This window comes from Falco peregrinus, chromosome 8, assembly GCF_023634155.1.
Source record: "Falco peregrinus isolate bFalPer1 chromosome 8, bFalPer1.pri, whole genome shotgun sequence".
NCBI lineage: Eukaryota > Metazoa > Chordata > Aves > Falconiformes > Falconidae > Falco > Falco peregrinus.
In genome coordinates, this window is record NC_073728.1 from 13,806,092 (window position 1) to 13,829,045 (window position 22,954).

The window sequence follows — 22,954 nt, forward strand, 5'->3', positions numbered from 1 at the left end:
AGTTTATATTTTTCATTTTTGTATTTTTATTTTATAAATATATAATTAACATTAATTTCAGATAAAAATTATTGCCACCTCAGGATACCCTAGGTTGCTTTTTTTTCCATGCGAGATACTTTTCAAAACACAGTGTTGTTTATACAACAATAAGACTAGGAATAATGAGGACAACAACTTACAGTTGCCTTGGCAGGTAGTCTGGCATTCTTCCAAATTCTTGAAGTTGTTCTGGTTTCCTAGGCACCCACCATACTTGAATACTTCACATAACTTTGTCTCTTTGTTATAGAAATACCTGGAAAAATAGCCTCTGCAGATTCCAGGGTCTTTCTCATCAAAGCAGAAATTTGGCTTTTCTACGAACAATGGTAAATGATGAGCGGGGGCGGGGAGTGGGGGGAAAGATTAAAAAAAAGATAAATACATATTCCAAAACAAAATAGAACTGGAGGAAGTTTATGAAATAAATCTGTAACTTCAGGCTAAAGACCAACTGTAAAATACTGCTGCTTTATTGTACTGCTTTTGTTCTATATATAATACTGCAATATTATGCTGAAGCATTATAGGGACATTTTTATTTCTTTTTTTTTCCTCTTTTCAAGTAGTCAGTAAATTATATCTTAGAAAATGAGGACTAATGATTCTTTTAAGTGTCCTCCCTCATTGAAGCTCTAAGATGAAAATTAGTTTTTACTCTGAATCAAAACAAGACTTAAATCTCAGCTGGATCATTTGAATCTAAGTATGCATTCTTGTCATTTATGTAGTCTTTTCAGTTAATATTAGCATAAATTATGCAGAAAACAATGTTAAAGTAGAAGAAAAAAGGAAATAGCTTTTTAAAAAACAGAAAAAATCTAACAATGCATTTTGTCTGGAACTATCTACTGTTATAAAAGGATACAGGAAACTGGGAGACGGAGTAACTATTCTAATTATCATTTTTCAGCTCATAGTCTGCAATAAGTAACTACAATATCAACCAAGAATAAATTTAACAAATCAATACTGCATAATTTGACTGAATATTAAGGCATGGTATCATGGCTTCTGGCAGAGAAGAAAAATACATAGCCATACAGTAATACCCAAATATCAATTTCTCACCATATTCTATTTTTTCTCAGAATTATTTCCTTAAAAGAAAATCAGGGAAACAATAATGCAATATATGTGGTGGTATTCTCAAATTCTTGCTAGTAGATGCTTTGAAATATGATTCTTAGCTAACTTGCAGAGAAAAGTATATATAGCTATCATATAAGACAATCAGATCAGAGCAACATATAAAGGCCCTCCTTACCTGTAAAACAATAGAATATTGAGACTAGAACAGTGTGCAGAGTGCTTCCATTTTAATAAAAATTACTATAGAATAATTACTTTGAAGTCCTTAACATTTCTGGAGTAGATTATGGAGTTGCAAAGAAGTTAATCCTATTACATGTATTTTAGCTAAGTATCTATTAAAAACATTGCCAGGACAACAATATCATTAAATTCAATTGATGCACATGATATATAAACATTACAATAGCTCATGATTACTGTTTTCCAAGAAATAATTGTCAATATCTTGTATTTCAATTGTTGTAAAGCTTCAGGAACAGGAAAATGTCATTTTCAGAGATTGCATGTAAAATTGAACCATTAAAATGTTCTTGCATGAAGTACACAAAATTAACTCTTTTAAGCACTCCTGGATAGCTTAATTTTGATTTTTTATTACAAATTTTGTTCTTTGCCCATAAGTATATGTATTCTACATTCAGGTATTTCATGTTTCTTACTATTCAAATGCAGCACCTATTGATGTTCACAGATTTACAAATCTAAGTTCACATAGACCAACAACCGGCAAGTGGTGCATGATCCAGCAGTGTGCCCTGTGGCCAAGAAGGCCGATGGCACCCTGGGGGGCATGAGGAGGAGCGAGGCCAGCAGGGCGAGGGAGGTGATCTCCCCCTCTGCTCTGCCCTGGTGAGGCTCATCTGGAGCGCTGTGCCCAGAGATGATGAGGGGAGTGGGGCATCTCCCTGGTGAGGAAAGGCTGAGGGAGCTGGGCCTGTTTAGCTTGGAGAAGACAAATATCTTAAGAGTGAGTGCCAAGAGGATGGGGCCAGGCCCTTTTCAGCAGTGCCCAGCAGCAGGACAAGGGGCAACGGGCACAAACCACAACACAAGAAGTTTCACCTGAATATGGGGAAAAACTTCTTTACCCTGAGGGTGACAGAGCGCTGGGACAGGCTGCCCAGAGAGGCTGTGGGGTCTCCTCCTCTGCTCTAAGTGAACTTTGCTTTAGCAGGGGGTTAGACTGGATGATCTCCAGAGGTCCCTTCCAACCCTGACCATTCTGTGATTCCATGAAATATAAAAGGTATGGGCAAGGCATACTATATGCTTTCAGGTGAGAAGGGAAATAAGACAGGTTATGTAGACAGGTAGCGTGCAAGAGTCTACCACAGTGGTGTCTATCCCATATATCATCTATTAGAAGCCAACAGACAATAGAGGACACAGAAACAACTCTTTCATCAAACATTGCACAATATTGTGATTTCAGAATAAGATTATGATATTAACTGAGAAAGGAAGGTGGGTAGTAATAAGGGTATGAAAGTAGACTACAGGATTATGACTGATTCTTAAAAACAGCTGTTCTTCATTTAGAAAATCCTTATATTAAAATGGTTCTTGCAGAAAAAGGAAATTAAGTCCAAATAAGTTGAGCTCACAGCTAACTTTTATAGCCACTTCTGGAGAGGTCATGAAGGCAATATAATCATAACTACAAACTAGTATTATACTTCTAAATGCCATGTCTTCCTCCAGAGACTCAGTATTCAAGACTACATTACTGGAAGCAATAGTAAATATGTAATGATGTTGATGACAGCCACAAGCTGTATTTAACAGGGTATGTTCTGTTTTGTCATTAAAAGCAGGGAACTAGGGTCAGACCTTAAAGGAAGTAGTGCCAAATGTCTGCAACATCTGTAGAAAATCAACTTTAGTAACTTCCACAGCATAGATTCACAATTTTTTTTTCTTTCTTTATGCATTAAAAATGGAAAAGACAGTAGAAAATTGGAAAATAAAACAAACATCTCAGTATGAAAATATTCTGTATACCATTCTGCAAAGACAAATAATTTAATTATTCTATTTCAAAATGTACCTGGAAATATGGGTATTTCTGCGAGGAGTTAAATGCACACCAATTCAAGAGGAAGCAAGTGGAAGGAGGGATGAAGGAGGGTAAGCAGAGAAAGAATTGCTGAGTTGTGAAATTTACTCAAGCTTGTATTCAGGGAACTCTGGCTACCAGCATTGGGCCCAATTCAGTTAAGTCTCTAATGTGCAAAGGGGAAGGGTGGAAGTCTTCAAAAGCTGAAGTCTTCAGAAGCTCTATTGTAAGTATCAAACAAATATCCTTGTTAGGAACACAGGTTACCTCAGCAGACCAGCAGTGTTTCAGACAAGTGATTCTCAGTGCTCAAGCACTGGCTATTTAGGAAGTCTGGGTATCAGGCATTTACTTTAACAGAAGTTTTCTCCTATTTTTGCTAACAGTGAAGAAAGCATTTAGTTTATTCTCAAAACATACAATGAGTCCCACACCATGGCTAATAATACAATGCTTGAATCTCTGCAGAGTCCTTCCTTTCCCTTTACCAAAGAAAGAGGAAAAAAAGTGTCATGATGTATTTATTCTGGGGAGAAGACATAACAGCTACCATCTTCAGTGACCACAGCTGTCTTCAAAGTCTTTGACAAATTACAGAAGTAGTAGTTTAGGAGTAAGAACTCACTTTAGTCTGACATTGTTTGTTTGTTTTTTTTTTAGGAGAGAACTTGGAACAATACATAAAGAATTTAACAAAAGGAGCTAAATCCCTTATCATGTAAGAGTCTTAGATTATTAGGTAAACATAATTACCTTTCTTAATTTTTGCTAACATCATCTTCTGAGGCAATTCTGCAATATAAATAAATAAAAGTATTTAGCAAAAGCAGACATGTTAAGTCTCACCTGTGATACCAGGGTGCTTAGCAGTGAGCAATGAGCACTGAGGAGGAAGAATACAGCATCTCTTCCCCTTCTTTCTTTTCTTCATTATAGAAGTAGCACAAAAGTTTGTTCTGGAGAACTAAAGTGTCATTTCTTTTGTATGAGAAGACCTGCTATATTGGTAACTTGAGGATATGGGAAGTATTGGAGTCAAATTATGACAATATTAAACAGAGAAATTCCTTTTATGTTACTGGAACCAGAATACTGTATTATATAATCTCACTCTTCAAAAGAAAAGTAATTAGCAGACTAATTTAACCCAACTCCTGTAGCTACTTACTGATACTGCTAATAGCTTTGGAGCTGATCTAGTTAGCAATAAAGACCTCTCGCATGCTGTCCAATTCCCTTTGCTATGCTAATGTAGTGTCTGAATAGTTTTCATTATGCTGTTTGTGATATTAAAGCCCACTCGGCCAAGCATATCCAACTATTTTTAGGGTAGTATAGATGATAAACTTGTTTGCATAGTTCTTTCAGTGTATGATCAGTGATGATGAAGTTGTTATTGTCATTTTTAATGGAGAAGCCTGGGTTTTATTGTACTTGCTGGAGAAGCTGGATATCTGAATTCAACCCCACACTCCTTTTTGGCAATTAAAAACAAACTTTCTTCCCCTTCTAGGAGACTGCCTAATCATAAAACTACAAAGGAGTCCAAGGGGAGACCAGCTCAGCCAATGTGTAATAAAGGCTGAAAATTTTTTGGCAGCTGAGAGAAAGAAAGTGGCCAAGGATAGCTTATACATTTTCTATTACAGAACTATTTTGCAAGCCATACAAAATAGCAGCTTCTGAACTTCACCTGAGTCATCTTAAAGGGATCGCTTCATAGTTCGTGTCTTGTACTTGTGCTTTTCTTAACTGCATTATGAAATGCTAGTTTCTCTAAAACTCTTCGTTACCTATTGACCTCTTGCATATGACAGAACAGATAGAACACAATTTTACCAGCTTTTTTATTTTTCTTCTGGAAACATGCCTGTATTATATTTTCAAAACAAATCTATCTGGTAGTAATTCTGTCATGATACATTTTCCTTCCATCTCTGGGACTATGCAGCTGGCATCCTTAAAAAATATTATTCATGACATGCACTTTAGGGTGACATATCATTTGTTTGAACATATTTCCAGTGCTTCCTACTAGTAGGAGGCTGTGCCTTCAGCACTTAAACCCATGACCTAAACCATGGCCACTCACATCAGGCCATTTCACTAATTTCACTCAGCTGTTCCCTTCAGGCCAAAATCAGCAATCATACTTTAGCAAATGATCTCTACTCTTCTGGCACAGAACAGGAAGAACTTATTGTGAGTTTATACAGGCCTAGAATATTCTAATCTTACTTTCATGTCAACCATGTCTTTTTGCTTCTGGTTTCAGCCAAAAACCCAAATGCACAGCTGAGTTAATTTTTTCTATGTAAGCAAACATTTTCTGAGTTTTTTTCTGAGTATTCTGAGTATTTTCTGAGTAGATCTGTTGTATAAATTATAGACCTTAGAATTGCTGTCATGTCCCATATTAGAAGCTTAAGTAGCCTAGGACATATATCTCCTGCCTTGAAAATTAGGCCTTTTGTGCTAGTGATGACATTTGTGATTCTACTCACATCCAGTAAACAACAGAGCATATAGGCAAGCTCCTCTTATTTTCTTCCTTGAAGTGGTGAATATTGGGCACAAAAAAAACCACAATGCAGCTAATTTCTAGGAGACTTGAGTCAGAACTAGGCATCTTGAATCTAAACACTGTCTTAGAGAGTCTTAGAGTGACCAACCTGTATGTAGTTGGGCTCCCTGAAATCTTGTACTGACTTCAGTCAGTTCTGGGAATTAGCCAATTCTGTCTTTGATGGCTTATTCATTCAAAACTTTTAAAAGTTGTTCTGATTTAAGGAGCTTGGCAGTTCACTCATGTTGGCTCATTTATTATTGTGCTTAATATTGGAAAATCAGACACTTAACTATTCACGTTATTTCTTCTGAATTTGTATATATGTCACATAACTCCCCTTTAGCTTATTTTTAGCAGTCTTGACCTTAACATTCTTCACAGTGATAAATGCCTGAGTAGCAATTTGATTTTTCTTTGGTTTTAAGTGTTTTCCTGTCACTTATATTCTCTTTTCAGTCTGATTTCTGCAGTTACTAAATTGTGGTCTTCCTGCAGTAATAAATACTGGAAACATTAAGTAAGACAAATATAACCATATACAAGAAGACTGCACAGACTGAGCCAGATTTAACAAAAAGAACTTAATGAATTATATGGGGGTTTACTGAATTTTACTGGCAAAAGCAGGTTAACTTCTTAGTTTCCTTTATGGCTGATGGTCAACAGCATACTGTGTGCGCCACCAAAACATTCTATCTGCTGTTATTCATTCAGAGAATACAGAAATAACAAGCCTTTATTGCTCCAGTTCCTCACAGCAGATTCAATACTTAGAGTCTTGGATCACTATTATGCATACACCAAACACTGTGCTTGGGCTGAGTACCAAGATGTAGACACTAAACCAGTTCTCATTTTATATAACTTTCAGTTGGAGTTATGCCAATTATATGCCAGTACAGAATGTGGTCCAGGAAATCTGTTCCAGATTTTGGACCTGCTCCAACACATATGGCAGAGTAAAAATAACAATATTAGTCAAAATACTAGCATTAGATTGAAGAAATAATTGATGATCTTCACTCATCGCACCTGATCATGACTTTTTGACACCTTTCATTCCAAATTCTGTATCTATCAACCCCACTTTTTTCAGTTTACCTTCTGTCTTAGCCTTTAAACTGGAATTTAGGACAAACACTCCAAATTACCAGGAAGTTGCATGTTTTGGAAGAGATACTGGCAGCTGCAGTCCTGCAGACAACGCTGCTCCAAACACGGCAAAAATGCTGTGGGTCCAGCTGAAACCCAAAGCCAGATACCAGATGTAAAGCACCAAAAGCCAACCTGGTGACAGAATAAGACACACTAGCTTCACATCCTAGATCCCAGGTCTTTCTGACACTGAATGCTAATCAAGAAAAATAACTTTCCACTTTTCATCTTGAAAAAGATTAATCATAATTTTCTAAACAAAACACTGTAGAAGTGAAGAAAATGTATTTTAAGGAAGGTTGTTCTCTTAGAATGACATTCCCAACATTCATTCTTTAAACTTATATGTATGTATTAACTGTTGGATTCAGCAGCAAGTGTCATCAACTTCTGGGTTGAAAATTTAATAAATATAGAAAGTAACTTTTAAGCTGGTTAACCATAGGGGGGAAAAAATCATTAGTTAAATCCATTATACAAACTTATGACTCATGGAAGTCATATGACAAAGGAAGAATTTTAAGTCTAGAAAGACCATTTGTCAGACAAACATGATTACTATGCAAAATATTAATGCCACAATTTGAATAATTTTTAACTCCTTAAAATTATGTTAATATGTTTTGGACACTCACAAAAATGTCGTCTTTCAATTCTGATAGATATATCTTCCAGATAACCATATAGAAAAAAGTAGTATTAATTAATACTCAAAAATCTTCCCAGTCTGGGTCAAGTAGAGGAAGGACATCAGCTTCTTTAGCCATAAACCTTTACAGGAGTGATGATTACCAAACAACAAATGTAAGTCTTCTACACCCAGTTTGGTGGGTGGCAACCTTTGGCCCAAATTGGAAGCAACACCAACTCATGCCTTTTAAGCTTCAGGCACCACAACCCTACCCTCTATACTGACAAACACCAAAAGTGGCATATTCTGGTTGGAGAAAATGACCCAGATATAGAGATACCAGAATTATCACTTAGGCCTTGATACAAGAAATCTGAAATCTGTAACTGATTTTATAAGCTGTGCTATAATCAGCACAAAGCTATTTGCTCTCCTTAAATATTGTAGGGTTCAGTTCCCAAACATAATGAACAGCTAGAACTTTTGATAAGACAATTTGTAGAAACGTAAGAACAAAACAACAGGTAGAAAAGGAGCAAAACATTTTTGTGTTAGTTTTGTATACTGGTTAAGCACAACCCTGAACTTCCATTACCTGTGTAATGAATTTCTTTGTATGATTTTCTGCCAAGAACTGTCATCTGCTCCTATCCAGTAGTTTCTTATGATTATTTAAAAACTTAGTACTTTAATTCTATCTTACTGCTGTATGTATTCTCTTTAATCAGGTGTGAAGAATCTAAGACAAAAACAGTATAGTCTGGAAAAAGAAAAATATTGGAAATAGCTTTTATCCTAACTGAATTTTAGAGAAACAAATACCAGTATATGAGCACCAAATTAGTAATCTGCACTTCTAGTAGTATCTGAGACTTCAACATGAAAAGAAACTGAATTGCTTGTATGAATGTTCTTTCCCTTCTCGGTCAGTTCATTAAGAGTTGGCTGGAGTCCCATTTCAGATTCAAGTAGGACAGAATTTCACTGACTTTGTGTGTGCTTGCATTTAGGGCAAGATATTTCTATTCAGGAAGATGTTTTTCTCTATGCCATGTTTTTTTCTTTTTCTTTTTACTTGAAATGCTAGATTATGTTTTTTAGTAACTAAGGAGTTATGATTTCCATATAATTTTTCCTCAATGGGATGTCATTTCAAGATATACCTGATTTTAATATCATTAGCACTGCTTTTACTTATATGTGACTCCTGAAAACAGAGCAAGACTGTGACTGACTCTTGTCACTTCTTCCTTGGAGCACATCTGATCTCTGAGGCTCATTAGTGAATCTTGCTGGAAGCTGTCAATGGCAGAATGGGAGAGAGGTTACCTACTTGGATGTCTAGAATAAATTTAGTGACACAAACCATAGTAATTTTTATCAGGAAATACAGATGTGTTGTGAAACAGACAATGTAACAGATTTAAGGCCTGATCTAAATACTACATAGATGTGAATTCTGGAAGGGAAGGGAGATGGGAATAGAGACATTTACATTTATTACAAACAAAGCACAATGCTATAAATGAGGTTGTCTTATACATATAGTCTGTTTGGGTCAGAAAATCCAAAAAGGAGCTTCTGGAATCAATTTTCTGAACTGAAATTTCTCAAAGTATTTTTTGTAACATATATAAACTTGCTGTGCTTGAAAGCAACCTATACTAATCCTAGAAGGTACAAATTTATATCCTGCAAAGCAACTCAGTACCTATAGCACATCAGCATTACCAGCATCTCAGTACCTGTAACATACCAGCAGTTTCCAGTTTTATGGAAAGGCCCAGGGCTGGAATAAATTATGAAAATAGGGCAAACAAAGTGACACCCACAGAGATCTGCACAGTTGTAGGGTGCTACCAGGGCACATATCTAACAGGCAGGAAAGATTAACAATCTGATTGTGTCACATATTCTCAGAATAACCTGTAAACTGTTCTCTACTGCAGGATTGCTCAGTATCGCTGTCTTGAGCTCAGTAACACTTAATGACGTATTTTGCTTCTGGGCATGTGTGTCGTGTATGTCAGGCATACGTGACTGAAAAGTATTTTCTATTGAGAATTAATCCTTCTGTCTTACCTCAAAGTCTAAATAAATGAACATCCAACATAAGAATTCACTTGGGGAAAAAACCACATAGTTGGTATACTATCTGAGGGTTACCACACACCTCTGATGAGCTTTTTATTCTGGAATTTTTTTTTGTATTTCTGTTACCCCCCCCCCCCTCAGTAGCTCCTTCACTCTCGCTTCCTGTTTACACAGCCAGACACATTCCATCTAATTCCCATGAGTGCAAGATCCATATTAGGTATCCAGAAGAAATTCTCAATAAGACTTTAATTCCCTCAGTCTCTAAAAATATGAACTTTTCAAATTTCTAGCTCCACTGGCATTAACTTCCAATTTAAGAATCTTCTTTCATACGCTCCTGTGAGGAACAGGAGTTAGTTACTTTCACAAGCCTGAATGCCTTAGTTAATGACAAGGATCACTTTTAATAGCAAAAACAGCATTCACAAGGCACTTCTGCATATTCTACTGTGTATCATATTTTGCATCTCCTTTTCCGCTCTCTAACGATTAATTGATGAGGTTTCAATAAAACAGATCTTTTATGACAAATAGCTATAATTCACATTTTTAGTTAGAATTATTTACTACTGTAGTTCTAATTACATTGAATCATAGCAAATGTCCAAGATTCTGGACAGCTCCTATCAGCTTCTCAAGTGAAGGAGAAACCTGGGATCAAAAATTATGTTAGATACTCTGAAAGCAATAAACAACATCTGTACTGCTCACCAGCTTAGCCCAGCCTCAACATCAATTTCCCTTTAAGAACTCATTTAAAATGGGGCTCTAGCTAGAAAATAAACTTTCTTGCACTGGTGTCTCTATTCCACAGGTCCACTAAAAAAATTCACACTTTCCATATCCTGAACTTTTTATTTTGCACAATTTATTTTAATTAATGCACAATAATTCAGATGACTACAGCCTAGTGTAATATTTGGGAATATAATTAGAGGCACCACATTACTGTGTTAATAGGCACTGAAGAGGGTTTCTACTTCCAAAATTCATACAGTTCGTTGATGAGAAATAACAGATGCAAATGAAGAACTGATAGAAGGATAAGAGAATGGGTACTGGCCTGTTACCACACACTTCCTCTGACATTCTTCCAGCGTTAGAAAGTTGTTCTCATTCCCGTGGCATCCACCATATTCAAATATTTCACACTCACGGCTTTGAATATTGAAATAATAGCGCATGTGGATTGCTTTACATGGACCTTCATCTGCTTTCATGGCACAGACTGAATGCCCCACTTTCAGTGGTGGCAAAGCAGCACCTGTAATATAGAGAAGGAGAATATCTGTTATTAAGCTATTTAGCTTCACTACACAGTGTAACTTCAAAATGATATTGCTCGTGTCTTCTGCTAGAGAGGCACTGCATAACATCTGTCTGTAACACTCTGAACACATAACCATAGACGTAAAAAGAAAATCATCATCTGCATTGGAACACAAAATCCATTCAATCAAACCAAATGTGTGGTTTCAATTTTCAATCAAAATAGCTCACATTAAAAATTTCAACTCCTCATCATAAACCTCTAAATAGCTATGAATAGTGGCTTAGTCACAGGAGCTACTGAGAAATTCTGAACAACGAATACATCGAGAAAATCCTAGTAGCTCCTAAAACCACAATGACTATTCCTGCATGAAAAAAAGCAGAAAGAGGGTTCTTTGTGCTCAGGTCCATGCATTTCTAATAGTGATCATAGCTCATGAAAACATCTCGTAGTGAACAGTGCAGGAAGAACTAAGTAAGGCAGCCCTGCAGAGGGCACCATTCCCCTATCAGATTACACTTTACTGGTACAATCATAAGGTCATCATATTGTCTTATTTTATTTGATGTCACTGTTCTTACATTAGAGCTTTCAAGAGCTAAGTACCCAACTAGAAAGTTAAGGCAAAAAGAAACTGTATCTTTTCAAACCGTGTCATTTCTATGTATTCCAATATACATTACTAGGTCAGGGAATGTTTTCTAGTATCAGATATATACCGTGAAGAACAACACTAGCAAACTTTTATACTGTCAACATCTATAAGGAAATTCTGACTGATGATGCAGTTTGTGATACTGTTCCCTTATCAATATATGGTTGAATATATTTTCCTGGTTTGCTTTTTCAAGGAACTATTTCACCCTAGAGGATTTTGAAAGACTTACAGAGCTTGTGTGCTTGCAATAGCAGCCAAAAGAACAGACCTGAAATTTTCTATTCATTCATTCTCCCAGAGCTTACCAGAGCAATGATGTCTCTTAACATGTATATGAAAAGTATCTATCCATGCTTTTTGCAGTCATCCAGCAAACAGGATTTTTTAAAAAAAAATGAATGAGAAGAGTTTACATGATCTGTTTACACAGCTTCCTACTAGTAACTAGATTAAGTTTCCAGTTTTAATTACAAGAATCCACAAAAATCAGGCTTTATGACATGGAAAAAAGAAAATCTGTATAGCTACTACCTACCTGCTCAGTGGATACCTAATTTTAACATATAAAATTGCCCTTATTATATTATTTTTAAATTAAATGCACAGCTGATATAATCCTCATAAATACTGAGGTCAATGGAAGTTTAGCAATTTTATTCCATTTCAGCCACTTATAACTATTAAACCTACAGGAAAGAAACAATTTTCAGCACTAAAATAGTTTATCTCATAGCATTTAAATCCTTGAAAAATTAACAAACTTTATTACACAATTACCATCAACACAAAAATTGTGGCACACAATTAGGTCTTCCAAAAATGGACAATGTGATGTTAAAATACAGATTAGGATGGCTAATTCCAAAATTCTCGTTCAATATTCAGTCTCTAAAACAGATTTCTGAATTTTGTTTCTTGCCAGTTTCCTTATCTGAGTCTTTCTGAGTCCCTGAAGAATTAGGATTTAGAAGTCAGAAGAAATTGCAAGTTGGACCTCAAAGGTCTAAATTTCTCCAACAGATTTGGGAATCCTTTGGAAGGGATTTAAAAAGGCTCAACTTGAAAAGTTGAGAGGATACTGCATCACAAAATGAAATTTTGGAATTCCCCCACACAGTAATAGGGGAAAAAATGCCTTCAAAACATTAAAGTTCTCAGTAACTTTTGGAAGAACTCCTGAAATGGTAAAATTAAACATTCAGAGTTCCACAGAAACTGATCCAACTCAGATGCAGTTGGGGTGAGCACTGGCAGCTAGTTTATAAAACATGTTATTTTCTTGGCAGACAAGAAATGAGATCTACTTGACCTGTGTCAGTGACCCAGTTCAGTCTACAAGAGTTTGTGAAAACTTACTAGGTTTCCTAACTACTGGAATTTCAGACATAAGGTTATGTCAGCTTGTTTTTTGCTTGCTACATTATGCCACATGAATGTTGTGGGCTATGAAAACAGAAATAGTGTGCAAGCGTAGTTGCAAAACTACACAAGGATGATGAGCAAATGGCTCAGTAGAGTTTATCTTGGGAACTTTCTGGTCTCAACTCCTTGATTATTTCCCATCAAACCCACAGAACATTGTTTTGCTTACCTCCTAAGGCCTTTCCTCTGCAGTCACAGTGACACTGTTACCAGTCAAATGTACTGACATCTGCTGCAAACAGACTATCTGTGTCACGCTTTTTGGCAATCAGACATTTATTTTCTTAGGAGTGTTAGAAAGTTACCATTCTTTGACTAAAATCTGTACCCTGTGAAACCCCCAGGGGCCAAACCCTCCAACTCTGAACAATAACCAAGTGACTCGAAAAAAGAAGTCTCAAAGGGATTCATGGGAACTGAATCATTCTTGTGTCTGGGAACAGTGAAAGAACTCTTCCCCATTATTTTACACCTGGGAACACTTAACCCACACAGCTGATATAAAATTAGCTCTCCTTCTCAGGTTAGAGCAGTAGACGAGAAGGCAAGCACGTTTGGCCCGTAGATCTGCATGCATACAAATCTGCCTGTACTCATGTTGCACATGGAATATACCCCGAGAAAATCAATTCTCTAGTATAAGACCTTCTCCTCTGCTCTTGAACAGTAGAAGAAATTGTTCCTACTACATTTTGGGTCCCGTGTGAAGAACACAGGCTATAACATTTAGAGACAGTATCTGTCAGGAAGGTCAGTGAATATTCTTCAATAGAAACGTGGAAAGGAAGTTGGAACAAACTTTCATGGAGTTTCTTATTCAAATTTTGGCATATTTCTATGGGATAAATACCTTGAGACCTTTTCTGACAGCTGTCCAAATTGTTCTTAAAAAAACTCCAGTGAAGTAAAATTCCCAGCAGTCAGTCAGTTCCTAGCAACCTGAAGCAGTCAGTTCCAGGATTTCACTGCCCTTCTTGCAAGACAAGCCTTTTTTATAATATACAGCCTAAATATTCTTTATTACATATTATTTATTTTGTACTTCCTTCAGTGCACAGACAGAATAATTTAAAACCATATATATAGCAAATTTGTTTTGATTTTCTAATCTAACGTTCGTGTCTTGCAATTCAACACTGATGCAGGACAGAAAGTGGCTTCCTGCACTCTCAACCTTTACTTTGGGGTCTGCAGGTTCAGCTCCTTCCTAGGCTGCTTGAAGCCTTTGTAGTGCAGTAGTCCCCTAGCACTTACTGCATCATTTCAGTAGGCCACTTCTGCTCTACTTTCTTTCTGATAGCTTTAGTCTCCTTTTAATTATTTCTATACTAAATAAACTCCTTTCTTCCAATCTTTTTATTATCCTTGCTTTCTAACCCTTTTTCAACTCTCATTTGGATCTCTTCATATTGATCTGAATTACTGTAAAGGTACGCTGCTCAGAGCTGAACAGAATCCTTTACCTGAGGCATTACTGGTGCCAAATAGAGTGGAATAATTATCCTTTTTTTTTTTGCTTTTTTTTTTTTTTTGCTTTTTTTTTTTTTTTTTGCTTAATACAACACAGTATTACTTGCCTTTTTTTAGAATATTGCATTATTTTTGTAATGCTCTGCAACTTGCTTTTACTTCCTAGTAACTATAACCCTGTTATACTGGTGCTTCAACAGTTATTTTCTACCTCATATTTATAAATGCATCAGTTCTCCTTCTTATGTATAGCATGTTGCATTTGTCATTTTAAAAAGCAAATGAGTTTAATCTTCCACATTGGACCTGACCAAGTTGGATATTTATTACTCATTGAATTTAGGCATCTGGTCCAAAGAAATTTAGTCTACAGAATTACAGGACTGTACTACCCTAGACCAATAACACTGAGTTTGTTTTGACAGAAATACATCAAGTAATGGTTAGAGCTGATGCTCCCTGTCACACAAAAGTTATTACTCACCATACTAAAACCAAAATAAAGCAAAACAAAACCTCCTCTCCTCCCTCTCCTCACGCTCTTCAACTTTTTAATACAATGACTCCATTACATCAGCTACATATGTTTTCATAACAGAAGGCGCTAATTGTCCGCTGCTCTGTCTTAACAATCTTTCCACTCCATAGTCTGTGGTAAGTCCAAAGTAATGCTGATGAAATGGCTCACAATGAGCATGAGTTTAGTGCAGATATTTTATGTCACTACTTTCTTCCTCCATTCCTTCTGTTTTCCTACTTTTGGCAGCTGTCAGAAACAGGATACTAGCCAAGACTGTTTCTACACAGCACAGACATTCTCACATTTGCTGTCATTTACATGGCAACTTCCGCAACTCAAGACACTGTATTTAACACATGAAGAGCTACTATTAACTAACGCAGAAATTTCATTGAGACTTCTAATAACCTCCAGTTAGTCATGCTGTAGCCCTGAGCACTTGGACCTTACATGATCAGTGCACAGCACTGTTACCGCTTTACCAGTAAGCAGTCTAATATTACAAAACCAGAAGTGGTGAATAATGTGTCTAATCCTCTTACGCTAATACAAGTAAAACCAATACTTTTTTCCCCAGGCTGTAAGCATAATATGACTTTCAGACTTTTAGGAATAATCTGCAGGGCTGGTTGTTAAAAATACATCCTTTTAATTAGAAAGTGAACTAGTTTCTGTATTATAGCTACAGCACACTAAATATGAAAGACAACAGTATTATTGTAGAGCTGCTTTTCAGAACAGAACTATATAAATTAAATGGGAAGAAGTAAAACTGTAATATTTCTGACTTTTTGTATAAAATACTTTCTGGTTTTGTTAGCTTAGGTTATGGATTCTCAACCTTATAAGAGTTTCTGTGGTTATCCTCAATTATAAAGATATGCTGTCATTTTTGCAGGCTTTCTTGTAAGTGTCTCTCTTTGATAAGTGATATCAATACTAAGCACCTTGTCACTAATGAATAGCTGTTTCTTCTCTCTCCGTCTTTGTCAGTTTGACAGCTTCCCACCCACACGCTGTTCAGTGCTTTTCCTACCCATGTGTTTCCTACCCTTTCTTTAAGCAGTCACATTTATTCTTGATAAATTTTCACAGTCAAGTAAGAAGCATATTGAACTTGTGAGTCATTTTCTTCAGGCTTTGGAACATCAACTAAAGTTCTCCCAACCACATATGGTATTATTGAACAATATACAAACTAGTGATTTTACATCTTTTATTTTTGTTATTAACCTTACTTATTGGTGGAAAGAATTACAGGTTTTGCCAGAAGAGAACAAATTGAGAATCCTTTTTTATTCCACTGGACTTGACTTGCAACCTTAATTATTGCTGTAATTTAAATACTAATAGACAAAAAAACCCTCAAATTCACAAAGCGTTTGTACCCAATGTGATCAAAAAGTATGATATTATAAATAATGGATGCATACAACCTATTTTATCCTTTAATATGTGAAACTAATTGAATTCTAAGTTGAAGTATGTCAATATTTTATAACCATCTAACTCAGAAAATAAATGCTATTAGTGAAATCACAGCCTACAGAATTTCTACTGTTATTCACTGTAATTCAACAGAGATCAGAATTTCACTCTTAAGAAACCACAAATATGATTTTAATTACCAACTACCTAATCGTTTTATAGAAAAACAGTACTGCAACAATAATTTTTTTGTAAACACTCCAAGCAAGTCTTCAGTTGTCACAAAAACAGAGTCCTAGTTTAATTTCTAAGCATCACTTTTGGTTGTTTTTTACTTTGGCATACAAGCCCAAAAGTTCAGAACTGTTCCTCATCCTAAATCAGTTACTGGTTGCACAATCTTAAATAACTGGTTATAAAATAACCAGAGATAAAATAATGCCGATTAATTTCCTTAGGATTATCTTCTTATTGTCTTTTACAAACAAAGTAAATAGAGGAAAAATATGAATCCAGTAGATTCCTTGTTCTGGTGGTGAAGTGTTATTTTAACAAGCAAGACAATTTGGTCTTCATGAACTTCAAGCAGACTAAGGATTTTTATAAAACTAATAGTTGCAGGGCAGAGTGAAGATAAACATGACTTTGCCCTCAAACAAGAAGGGCATTTATATACTTCAGAGAGAAGTACATAAATGAAATATGTAATTTCATTGAAATATTAAAGAGAAACAAATTTATTCTGTATGAAGCAGTCTCGACTACATAACTATGTTCAGCATACACTTAATGTGGAACAGTGTGCATCTTAAATTGTAGTGACTAATTGTGACAGTCCTAGAGCACTAGTTTCATTTGTAGTATAGCCATGATTATGCACAATTAATATTTTTGTCTCAAGGAACAGTGATGCAAAAGTCTGATATAAAGAAATAATCTGGATGAAAAATCAGACAAGACATAGACAGATCAAGTAGAGTGCCAATATCACTAAAAGTTTTCTCTTAGCTGCATTCCCAGCTAGGCTTCAAAATCAGACTTTTCAAATGGGAAAAGTATCCACTGCGTAGTTCTCTGTAGCTTAAGACAGACATCACAATTTTAAATAATTGTCTCAGAGGAGAGAATAATATTTTAGTACAGCACAAAAAGTGTACTTTTCCCTCATCTGTTGCCTCAGAATTTTCTGGGAGGAAATTAAAAGATCTTTCACAACAATATCCAGTATAGAAGTTTGATCCACCTCACTTAATTTCAATGAAGTTAAAGTAAGCAATGATCTTACAATGGTAAGAATCCGAGAACCTCCCCAGTTCTAACAGTCACACTTCTGACATTATTTTTATTAACAAAAATCTCTAACTGATGAGCTTTTACTTATCCAGCACTCTCAAGTCACTTAGGGCTATACAAAGAGCTTCTTCAAGGCCCAGAAAAACAACTAGGGTAGTAGTTGCATCATCATTAGACCAAACTTTGTAAATTAAATGTGACTTGAGCTGTGCACAGGAGAGTTAACATGAGTCTACAATGTTATTAATCATGTTTCTGCTCCATTTGCATGGGGAGATAAAACCTGAGTTTACCAGCTGCATGTTCTTTTTGCAAACATTGAACTTTTCCACAGGTCGTAAAGAGCTTTAAGGGAATAATCTTGATATCTAACATAATGTTTGGTTAGGATTATAAGGTCCAAAAATCATGGGAAACAAAAGCCATTAGAGAAGGCAAAATTCTAAGCACTGCCCTGTTAGTTAGGAACCAGTGCTTAGTAACCTTGTAGCTTAGTTCCAGTTTCAGAAGTTTCCCAGAAAAATCTCAACTATGGAATTGCATCTACAGTGCATTTTAACATAGCAGTTTTTGTTGTTTGAGATAGTTTTGTGTCGTTTTGTAACCTCTTACCCAGAACATCCTCTTCGCCATCATCTAAGTCAGGAGTTGCATGCCCAGTGATACAGACGAAGAGCAAGATAAAGGTTAAAGGTAAGGAACATCCCTTCTTTCTTCCTTTCATCTTTCCTGTATAACATATAAATGACAATATACACTTTAATCATATTCTTTGAATGCTCTTCAAAAGTCATTAGCAGGGTAGCTCATGGTCACATGTAGGTAGCTATACAAACTGGAAGCTTTGGAAATAATGTGAGCTATGTTAATATAATTATATTGTTAGCACAACGAAAAACAAGACAGGATTTATAGTTATGCTCAGCTGATTTCAAGTCTCCTATCCCATCTTCAGTACAGATCAGAGGCATTGCTTTACTTTCAAGCCACAATCGAAATCACCTCCCAGAACACATAAATGATTAAAATCTAACACTTCATACTCTTAATGTCCTGATCAGTTTGACACATTGTATAATTGGCTGGCATGTCCAATCCTTCCAAATAAGTTTCACTCTGTCTGCAGATCCTAGATTCATTTCCACAAGCATAGGCTTCTATTTTTAACAAATATTTCATCAATTTATAGTTACCAAGTTCCCAGACTTCTGTGTAAGTTGCATTTCACCGGAGTCTGGATTTTTTGCAGCATGGGCTTCGATGCTTTAAGAAATATTTTGTATCTTGTAGATCCCTTTAATATTAAATACCTCACTGAAGTGCAGAGCTATTATTTTTCGCATAGAACCAGTACAACCATAGTCATTCCACAAAGAAAACTTTTATTCCATGGCAGCCGGCACATTCAAGTTGCCAAAGATGAGGTTATGCATGCACATATGAGATTACCTCTAGAAAAGTTTTAACTTTTTTAGAAATACATATTTTCCAACTAACTACAAGTTCCGTAAGCGTTTTAATTAGACAACAGGCTCAGTATCTCCTTTAGCTACCAACAGATAGATTCCCAATAGATACCCTCTTTTCTTAAAGTACAATACTAAGCTTTGGCTAAGTTAATTAATATTAATTTAATGGAAATTAAAGATCTAAGGACTAGGATGTTCCTAGCCTTCAGACACTGTTTTGTCTTTAGTGGTTTTGTTAACATGCCTGTGAAGATAGTATGTCTGCATCACCTAAAACAGTGAGGGCAGGACAGGCTATGGGAGTAGATGACATGTCACTGTGCTTAGGATACAGCTTTATAGCAGAAAGGCTAAAGACATGATGCTGAAGTAGCAGGTGACATTAATAGAAGTCATCTTTAACAGATTAAACTTTTCTCTGTCAATGAAGTTAGAATAAATCATTACTATGGTACATCAGAAAACAATAGCAAGCAAAGATGTCTCAAAAAGGGGAAATATGCATTGTTTTCCTTAGAAGTTTTAATTTGTAATCATTGGTATAGTTGTGACCCTTCATAAAGGAACTTGCAAATTATCCACAACCTCAGATGCTCATGGATTAATTCCAAGTTTGCTCCTGGGTTCTTCTTTTCCATATTCGAGTTTTTCCAAACATGACAGCAAAACTTTTACTAGTTCAGGAAAACTCTACTTAAATTTGCTTTTGGATGACCCCAAGCTGAGGCCTCAATTCCATCTTCCAGGAATCTACAGAGTATAGATTTAGACTGCAAAATGTAGTAATCCATTTTTACTCAGTCATCAAATAGTTCCAAAACCTTGTTCCCAAGTAGAATAAAAATATAGGGAACAATCAGCCGGAAATGGAAAACTTCAGTAAGTTTCTCTTTTTCGTATGAAAATAGAATTTTGTATATCATGAGCTACCATATGTAATTGCCACTGTGACATTATGAGGATAAATTAGTGCATTTGTACAGAGAACAAAAATCTACAGTATTTCTGTTCTTCCACTGAACGCCTACATTTCCCTCAAAAGAGTACCTTGTCAAAAGTAGGGCTTCTTGATGCTTGGGCAATTTCCTAAGAGGAAAAATTTAGGCTGTATAACTGCCTATCTGCCTTACTGCAAATTCTACTGACCAAACACTATCTCCTTTATCTTCTTGCTAACCTTTCCCTAAGGTCACACATTCCTAGAACATTGTGTCAGGTATGGGTGGAGGTGGGATGAAGGGGGTGAAGGTTTTAGTACTGAAATGCTTAAATCCTTCTGTAGTTTATTTCTTATAATTCCTAAAGGAAGAGTGAAATCTACGATCAAAGTGAAATTTGCACTGTTTTTTCAATTAAAAAAATGAAACCCTCTAGAAAAGTCCAAGTTTTCCAATTCAATGTTCAGCTGCTCAGTAACAAAAACTTAAAGCTGTAAGCCTCTTCTGACATTGATTTTATTTCTTTTTTTTTTAATATATTCTGTTTATTTTTACTGTATTTATATTGAAAGCACAATTCAAGATACTTCATCTATGATGTTTGGCTCAGTAAGAGATCAAATTGTGTATGTTTGTGAAGGAGACTCTGTCATGGGAAAGATAGGAAATATTTTGAGTTTAAATAAGTCATGTTAAACAGTCTGATTTATTTAGGTCAAATTCTGAAAACCTCTGGGAGGAAATATAGCCCCTTACTCCACAAAGGTCCTAATTTAGGACAGCCAGGAATCAGTCCAGCATTAATATTGGCTTTTCTTTACGTCAAAGTGTCATTAATGCAAATTTCATAACTTCCTAAGACATTTCCTTATGAACTGGAACTCTACTGCTCCCAAACTACCTACCTTTTGAACAACACATTTTTATATCTATAACAGACAACATCTGAATTACTTGACAAAGGAGATCAAAGGTCTATGGGTAATAATTGGCACTGATTTATTTACAGGTTTAATTAAATACTGTCATTTGTGAATAATGCTATTAGGTTCCCTCAAGCTGGAATATAGATAGGCAAGGCAGACCACAAGCTATCAAAGAAGTTCCCAATAACAAATCCTTATTACCTGCTCTTATAACTTGGGCCTTTTCTATCCTGCCACCTAAACACAGAAATACAAGAAACCTCTCAAGATCATTTTTTTTTTGCTACAGATAGACATGTATAAAACTCAGTGTGTTCTCCATGCAGTTTGCAGCCCAGTCTCTGGAGCCAGATCTTTTATGTGTGTGTGTATATATATAAATATTTAACTTCTTTGTTTGGTGGTTTTGGTGGTTTTTTTGTACTTACCAGTCCCTTCAACACCAATTTCTATAGTTACCAGAATGTTTAGAAGAAAGCATTTCTTTATCATGTTATTTATCTCTAACTAGCTAACTGGAAAAAGCAACATAAAAGCCAGCATTTCCGGTAGTAGCCAAAACAGACAGCTTTAGAAAATGGCATAAAGTGACTTTGTACAAGTGACACTGTACAAGTGACTCATTCACACTGACAGCCCAGGAAATGGAAGTGCACACACATGCACACAAGAAAGACAAAGGATATAAGTTAACAGAGGAATGAACAGCAGGAGATAGGATGTGCACACTCAGAGGCTGAGTTTAACACAGCCTAAAATTAAAGATAAAAAGGTCTAATTAGACGGATTACAGCACCTCTGATATAAAAGCAGACCTTTTTCAGTTCACTATACTTCAGAAACATTATATTTGCCCTATGATATCTTGTACTACTTACTAGGATACTTGTATGACACAAATTTACTGAAACGTACCTGTAGCATTGTCTCCCAGCTGGCAAAGTCAGTGAGTTCCCTTAAAAAGTATTTTATTACATGTGTTATTTTACAGCTGTTTGAAGTATCATGCCTTCTCATTTACTCCAGAGTCAGTATGAAGAATGAAATAAGTATGATTTCTATCACCTCGGCTCTGATGTAAACTGAACAAAGAATGATGCTACATGCCTTAGCTTTTTAAGGCCCAGAGTCAGTGCTGGTCTGTCATTTAAACTGGCTTCTGCCAGAGCAAAACCTTGCAGGGTCACAGTAACTCCATAAGAAGGAAGGCGGCCCACTGTGGATCCTCAGCACACAAACATCACTGATTTAAAGCACGAGCTATCGAAATCCCGCTCCCACCCCCAACTTCTCTTCTTCCTGTCCCCTACAGTAGCAGCCCTAATAGTCTGTATCAGTCCTGAGACCAGAGAGTCCATCAGATTCCTCCAAGAACTTCAACATCCCTTCTGGTTATAAAAGAGAGTTTTAGTTGGTTACTTACCTCTCACCATTTAACATAAATGTTGGCTTGCTGCTGCACTATTCCAGTCTCTTAAATTCCCAAGTGAAAACTGGGAAGTGAAGTGAAAATTGGACAGTAAAGTAAAAATTTAGAAAAACAAAGGTCTTCATTAGCTGTAATGCTAAAAAGTTTTATGACCTGATGTCACTGTTTCAGATTTTAACTCCTGCATCGGTTCTGGTTTTATTAAGGTTGTAAATGCTGCTTTACAAACACAACTGATACATTAATTGAAAAAAACACCATGCTGTGTTTTGAAAGTGAAACACAAAAAAAAACCCCAAATTAGTAAGCCTATCACAAGAACACCTTTCTTTTTTCACATAACTATAGACTTTTCTTGCCTTTTCACTTTCCTTTATCAACTTCTTTCACTTGTGCTTTAAAACTGTTTTTCATTTTCCCAGCTTAGCTCCAGGACCTATTTATTCCCTTCTCCTAGTCAGCTCACACCTGGGATCAGGTACT

At 35.9% G+C, this 22,954-nt stretch overlaps 1 protein-coding gene across 6 annotated transcripts in view; it reads right to left on the minus strand.

Moving 5' to 3' along the window:
- TFPI (tissue factor pathway inhibitor) overlaps positions 1–22,954 on the minus strand; it is a 35,946-nt gene that overhangs the window by 7,679 nt on the left and 5,313 nt on the right. For 4 of the 6 annotated variants that reach the window (XM_055812303.1, XM_027786220.2, XM_027786219.2 and 1 more), the window contains 5 exons: positions 22,466–22,535; positions 18,322–18,438; positions 10,709–10,909; positions 3,947–3,985; positions 183–359 (listed from right to left, as the gene is read on the minus strand). In XM_055812303.1, coding sequence (XP_055668278.1) covers positions 183–359; positions 3,947–3,985; positions 10,709–10,909; positions 18,322–18,438; positions 22,466–22,475 — 544 coding nt within the window. In that variant the 5' untranslated portion in view covers positions 22,476–22,535. The remainder of the gene's footprint in view (positions 1–182; positions 360–3,946; positions 3,986–10,708; positions 10,910–18,321; positions 18,439–22,465; positions 22,536–22,954) is intronic. The other 2 variants (XM_027786221.2, XM_005237047.4) reach the window with 1 other exon arrangement.